Raw genomic sequence first — 7020 nt, 5'->3', positions numbered from 1 at the left:
CATTTCGGTGTACAGCTTCCGGGCTCGCGTCTTCCCCACCATGTTTTGCCTTTCGTCGCGGTTAGGAGCCTTCTGAACCTTGTATGTACGCAGGCCCTCCCGCTGCTTGGTCCGCTGGACGAATGAACTTGACAAATTCAGCTTATTGGCGTCATCCCGGACCGAACTTCTCGGATCGCGTCTAAACTGCTTAACTACGCGCTTGTGATCTTTTTCACTGACGGAGCATCCATTTTTGCCGTTCTTCACCTTCCGGTCGATGGTTAGGTTCTCGAAGTATCGTTTTAGTACTCTGCTGACCGTGGATTGGACGATTCCCAGCATCTTACCGATGTCCCGATGTGACAACTCCGGATTCTCGAAATGAGTGCACAGGATTAATTCACGACGCTCTTTTTCGTTCGACGACATTTTTTCAAATTTACGAAAAATTGACAGTGAAGCATACCCCACGTGATCTATACACTCTTATCTGATTATAAGCGAAAGCTGAAGATAAAATTCCTAAAAATTAAATTTCTACTGCGTTTTTTCCGTGATGCAATTTGATGTGACACACCCTTTATTATAAGTCCCAGAGTGTCAATTTTTGACAAAAAAAATTTTTTTTCGAGATTAGATCTCGATGTTCATGCAATTTTAAGACATTTGGCATAATTTTTTTTTTCTCGAAAACCCCAATTTCGTTTGCTCCACCTTTTATTATAAGTCCCAGAGTGTCAATTTTTGTCAAAAAATTTTTTTTTTCGAGATGACATTAGATCTCGATGTTCATGCAATTTTAAGACATTTGGCATAAATTTTTTTTTCTCGAAAACCCCAATTTCGTTTGCTCCCCCTTGGGTAATTTTTCGATTTTCAAAAAAAATTAAATTCTCTCTTAAGTCCGATTGAGCTGACATTTTGTATAGAGTGTTTTTTCGAGCTGGTGAACATTTTTTATGGGGTAATTTTTTGAAATTGGAGATGACCATTTTCATTGGCACTGGAAACGTTATTGCCCACATCACGTTTACTGTGTGTCCTCGGCCTAACACTTTTATTTCAATCAGTCAAAAAATGTTCGAAGAAAATTGAGTCTGACAAATTCAAAACTGATTTAGTTTTGATTTTAGTTTTTGTAGAAATATCAGAAAACTTAAATGTAATATATAAGAAAAAAAAGTTTATTAAAGACCAGATTTGTGTACGTTTGATCAGTACCATCAGTAAACGTAGATCAAATTTTAGCTATCACCAATTACCAAATATTTGACATCTGTTGAACAATGTATATAAGCACCTTTGGTTTTGAATCGACTGAAACCTCATTTAAAGCAAGACGGGTCTATGGTACTAGGTGAGGCCGTTTCGTCACTAAGTTGGTTAGGGGAGCGGTATATGAAAACAGTACGGAAGAAAGCAGAAGGGGAATTATTTCCTTGAAGCGTGAAAGAGACAGACTGATCATGAGCGGGCTTGGGCACAAGCGTATTGTGTTTTGTTTACAAACAAAACACAGTAGACTTCCAATATGGCTGAAGAGTGGTTTTAGCAAGTTGACCCACCTTAGGATACACTTCTACGCGCCTTGATTTAAAGAGGAAAATTATTGGAACCAATTTGTCGTGTAAATATTGCGAGCGCACCCCTTCAAACTTAAAACCGCAAAAAAAAATGTTTGTGTTCATTCCAATGTTTATATAAAAAACAACAAGCGGTAAACAGTTCCAGTGAATTTTCAGCGGTATTTTTAGTTTCAATAGTCAAATTAAACACTATTTAAACTATTATGAGTTTCATCGATTGTTGCCGACTTTGTCTGAACGATCAAGCACTGAGCGAAATGCGCTTAATAAATGAGACTACTATGAATGATCAACCTTTGCAACGTGAGATTCAGGAATGCTTCCAGATTTCGGTAAGGAACGTTCATAGAAATTTTGAAAAAATGCGATTCTAATACTATAGGTTGAGTTTTCCAATTCAAAGTTCATTACTCGAGAATAAACGTCCAGTTGTGCCGAATGCTGTACAGTTATATAAAAGATATTCATTTTGCCAATAATGGTTTTCAACTTATTCATTTTTGTTATTTTCAAACTTTAATTTCACTTAGATAGAGGATCATGAAACAATGAACAAAATATGTGGAAGCTGTTATAATGATGTTCAGTTTTTGGTTACCTTCCGAAAGAAGGTTCAAGAGGCGGATTTTGCGATAAAAAACTATTACTTGTAAGATAATATTCGATAAAGCACTATGCTTTTTTCATAACCATTTTTCGTTCCCCAGGGAGATGAACACCAAATACGAAGTTGAATATTTAGTTGAGGATCAGTATTTACCAGTGACGAACATAAACCATGTCTCAACAGAAAATTCCTCATTTGCATCGGAGTCAAATAACAAACCTACCAATAGCAACGATGATGATAAAGATAGCACATGCTTGAATAAGAGTGCTGTAATAAAAGACAGTGATCATTTAAAAAAATATGAATTTGTGGAAATAGAAGCAAATCTCGTTGGGGAAATTGTTCATAATGATTATGAATCTACAAAAGATAAATGCAATCAGGAAACCCGATCTAAGCCTCCTAAAGAACATACAAAACGCATGTCCGTCGTTGAGAGGTTCACTTGTTACATATGTAGTACGGATTTTGATAATTTTGAAGGTTTAGATGAACATCTCCCTGCACACGTTGGATCGGTCACACCCATTTGCCATCTATGCAATTTAGAAGTAACCACGGTACGTCATTTGAATATGCATCTCCAGCGTGTCCATCACAGGAAAGGTAAGCGAATACCTTGTCTCGAATGCCAGAATGTCAACATCACACGAGAATTTTCATCGAACTACAAATTACAAGCTCACATTAAAAGAGTACATCAAGGAATTGTTGAGATTGCTGAGCGAAAATATGTCTGCACATATTGTGGGAAAAAGTTCAGCAGAGGTACTCACTTAAGGTTGCATGAAAACATACACACGAAATCCACTATTTTCAAGTGTAAACACTGTACAACTTTCACGACTACTTCAAGGTCTGGATTATTGCGACACGAACGGATTCACACATCCGAAAAACCGTTCAAATGTAATATGTGCGATGCATCATTTGCACAATCGAATGGTTTACAGGCACACAAGGTGAACCGTCACAATGATGACCGCCCGTTTGTTTGTGAACTTTGTGGAGATAATGTGCGCTTCAAGTCTAAGTATACAATGCGAATACATATGAGAATACACGAGAATAACGATTCAGGTCGTACGCGCAAGATGAAAAATGGTGAAATAGATAAGCCGGATTTGGAACGAGAGTTGAAGTGCAAATTTTGTCCCGCGGTGTACTATAAAGAAAGATTTCTCTGTCGGCATATAATAGACAAACATCCAACAGAAAATATTTCGATGATTCCTTGCGAAATTTGCAATAATCAGAAAAAGGCGGTGTTTTTTCTATCTCAAAAGGAAAAAGATCTACATATGAGTTATCATACAAAACTGAAAACATCCATCTCACAAAAAACTAGAGCCTGCAAGGATTGCGGAGAATGTTTTCCAAGTGTTGTTTTGCTGGCTAGACATCGGCAGTCACATTTTACTAATAAATGCAACAAGTGTGGCAAAGAATACAAAAAGCGCGCGGCCTTACGGTTGCACTATTTAACGGTGCATTATGAGTCTCGGCCTTTCAAATGTGATAAGTGTGATGCTTCGTATGGTCAGTTAACCCAGCTGATCGCTCACATGAGAAACCATAGTTAGAAATACATGAAATGATATGAATGGGGATGTATTTGTCATTAATGAACTTCGATAGTCCTTGTATGAAAGGATTGCTTCTCATGATTTGCATATCGTTTTGTCTCAAATTCCGAACACTTCATTTTTAAATGTAAATTTACTAAAATTTAATGTTTTTACTGAATTATAGTGACTTTCAACACTTTAGACTGATTCGTCAAGTTTATTTGCATGTTTGGAAGAATGTCGGGAGTGAGAATTGAACTCGTGATCTTTAGCGTGAGGGGTATGGATGTTACCACTACGCCAGATCGCCTCCACGACTTTAATGTTATAAATAACTGATAATGAAAACCCTGACATTCTCTGTAGTATAGGCCTTATTTGAACATCATTTACAGGTATATATATATATATATATATATATATATATATATATATAAATTATGCCGTGACTTAACTCGCGGTTTAAAAAAAACTTTTATTTAATTTCTAATTACCCTTTTTATTCGTTTATAACACTTTACATTCGGTTCATAAACCTTTATGCCCGTATTCAACTCGGCTACGCTCAAGACTGAATTCTATAATCGTATTACAAGGCTTAAATAGACTACATCTGCTGATCTCATTATTTCCGTCGGTGGTTCGAACCTGATCGAACCTTTGTTCGCGTCGTTCGATTGATTTCCGCGGCGTCGGCAAATGTTGGTTTACACGCGCGGTGTAACTTTGACGCCTCTGTCTGTTGCTATGGGTCTCGGCTGGGCTTTTGCTGACGTCTTGACTTCTGGGACGCCTTGGTCGGTCGGTTGTGGTGTAACGCCTCCCCCCTTAGATTCTCGTCCGTCCTCGGACGATCTTTCGAAAAGGACGAGACTCGGTAATGGTCCAAATTCTCCTTTTCCAATGGTTTGTTTAAGTTCCGTGGTGGTTCCAACATGGCTTCGAATTTCCAGAGTTGCTCTTTCCTTCGCTTTGAATCTTCTGTCGATGATATAAATGGTAAAAGAACAGATAATGATTAGCATGAGGAGGACTCCTCCTCCGATGGTTGTTGTCCTTTTTGAACGATGCAGGTCTAACTTTATGTCCTGCAGACTGTTAAGGTTTTCCAATTTGAGGTGGTTGATTTCATTATTCTCCTCTGTATAGTTTAATTGTATCAACTTATTTCCGTATATTGGGAGAAGGTATTCTTCACTATTTCCAAAAGTTACTTGGTTATTGAAGGTGATGTTCATCACTTTGATTGTACAGTTGTTTGTTTCGATGATTGTCGGGGTGTTGATCAGTCTGGAATTGTTGCATGAATCAGAGATCAATACATTTTTGTTTGTGTCAACAAGTATGACTCCTTTCTTAATTTCTTCGACACGGATGGGTTGTCTGACGGGTTTTATGATACATTTTGGTGTTTGGTGATTCAGAAGGTTATAGATGCAATCATCTTCGAGAAGGGTTGTAGCTTCGCAAATGTCGCAAAGTTCGCTTTGTCTGTAAATGATGTCTCCATGCTTTGCCACCAGTTTTACGTCTGTGCTGATTCGTGTACTGTTTATGTTGAGCGTCTGAATGTTGATCAGGTCGAACTCGTTGTCCCCGAGGATGGGTATTTTCACCAGTATTATAATTTCACCTTGGCTTACAATAACGCTTCCTGAGCTGTACTGGAATATTTGATCTAAATAGTCTAGCTTTAGCTTTTGAGCATTGAGTCTGTTGAAAATGTACTTCTTCTCTTCAAATGAAAATAAATTTCTGTTTAAAATGTTGAGTTTAGCAAACTCGATTTGTTCTTCAATATTTCCGAGAATCTGAATTATAGAGTCAAGGTTTACAATCATGTTGATATATTCCAAATCTGCTCTGGTTACCAAAGAATTGTTCCTCTGTTCCACAATCTGTTTATTGATCTTTTTGAGTACGTCTGTTATGTTATTAATTTTGTTTTGTATTTTTTCGTTAATGATTATTTGTCTTGATATAGATTTCGATAGTAAATTTTCCTGTTTCTCTAAAGTTCCCAAACTATGGTTTATAATTTCTAAATCGTCATTATCAGGGTTTCCTGCTATTAATTTTATTGCTGTTCCTAATGCGTTTACTAATGCTCTTTTACTTCTGTGGGAATACAAGCTCATCAATTTACCTTTTGAGTTTTGTATTTTGAAATCTAAAGTACTTCTTAAGTGGTCTATAACTTTAATATTTCCTGCGATTTTTTCAATGTAATTGATATTATGTTCGATAGAGTGGATATTAATCTTTTGGATAATTCTCTCGAATCCTATCCTAATCCTGACTTGTTTTAATTTTATGGCAATTATACCATTGTTGTGAGATAGATCTTTAAGTTTTGTGCAATTTATTATGACGATGCATGAAAATCTGCAACGAGAGTTAAATAATTGATTTATCGGTTATTTCTTTATTCTATTTTTGTGGATTTTAATATTATTGACGTCTTCAAATGTTAGTTCGTTGTTGTGTTTAATCGTTGTTATTTTAAACGGATCTTTGTCCTTTGTTAAACGTTGAGAGTTTTTTATGTATTTAATTTCGCCTGGTTGAAGATCTTCAGGTTTTTCGTTATTCATATTTTGTTGTTCGTATTTATCTTTTCGTCTATTTAGTTCGATTTTAACTGCAGATTGCAGGTTTTTAGATTTTTCAGATATTTCTTCCATATTCGTAGATCCAGAGTTATTAAAAATCAAATTTCGCGGTTGGGTTTTTATTACTGAGTGGAAACTATTATTGTAAATGTCGATGGCGATATTTACTTGCTCGTTTAATGTTAAATCTTTAAATTTTGCTTTGTTTGTGCGGAAGGTTTCAATTAAAGTGGAGTGGAAACGTTCCACGATACCATTTGAATTGGATCCACTTGCGAGGTGTATCTCTATATTGAGATCATTTAGGAATCCCATAAAGTCTATGGACCTGAAAGATGGCTCTTGGTCACTCACTATAGTTTGAGGTCTTCCAAAATTTCGAATGTGTTCGGTTATTGCGGTTTTGATATCAACTATTGTTCTTGTGCTTAATGGAATCGCGTTTGCAAATTTTGAAAATGAATCAACTATGGTGAGCCACTTTTGACCTTTTAGGAAGAAAATGTCAATGTGGACTCTGTCGAAAGGTTTCTGTCCAAATGTGCTTTTTCTAATTTGTTTGGGTGGATTTCTGTCATATTTGGCTTTTTTGCAAATATCACAGGAATCGACATAAATTTTGACCTTTCGATCGAGTTGCGGGAAAAAGTGTGTTTGTAGAA

The 7020-nt window shown here is 36.4% G+C and overlaps 1 protein-coding gene across 1 annotated transcript; it reads left to right on the top strand.

The window, feature by feature from the left end:
• Positions 1–1590: 1590 nt before the first annotated feature.
• Positions 1591–3807, top strand: LOC129777232 (zinc finger protein 3 homolog). The gene is made up of 3 exons (XM_055783387.1): positions 1591–1900; positions 2099–2217; positions 2276–3807. Exons 1-3 carry the CDS (start codon positions 1772–1774, stop codon positions 3759–3761), a joined length of 1734 nt encoding a protein of 577 aa, XP_055639362.1. The 5' UTR covers positions 1591–1771; the 3' UTR covers positions 3762–3807.
• Positions 3808–7020: the final 3213 nt, after the last annotated feature.

The sequence above is a fragment of the Toxorhynchites rutilus genome, chromosome 3, assembly GCF_029784135.1.
Source record: "Toxorhynchites rutilus septentrionalis strain SRP chromosome 3, ASM2978413v1, whole genome shotgun sequence".
NCBI lineage: Eukaryota > Metazoa > Arthropoda > Insecta > Diptera > Culicidae > Toxorhynchites > Toxorhynchites rutilus.
The sequence above is the reverse complement of the archived record's forward strand: the minus strand, read 5'-3'. Positions and strand labels throughout refer to the sequence as shown.

Excerpts from the sequence above, each read along its gene's own strand:
- LOC129777232 (XM_055783387.1), top strand. The coding sequence starts at position 1,772 with ATGAGTTTCATCGATTGTTGCCGACTTTGTCTGAACGATCAAGCACTG. Across the intron at positions 1,901-2,098 it reads AGGAATGCTTCCAGATTTCG|ATAGAGGATCATGAAACAAT; the intron begins GTAAGGAACGTT and ends AATTTCACTTAG. Across the intron at positions 2,218-2,275 it reads GCGATAAAAAACTATTACTT|GGAGATGAACACCAAATACG; the intron begins GTAAGATAATAT and ends TTCGTTCCCCAG.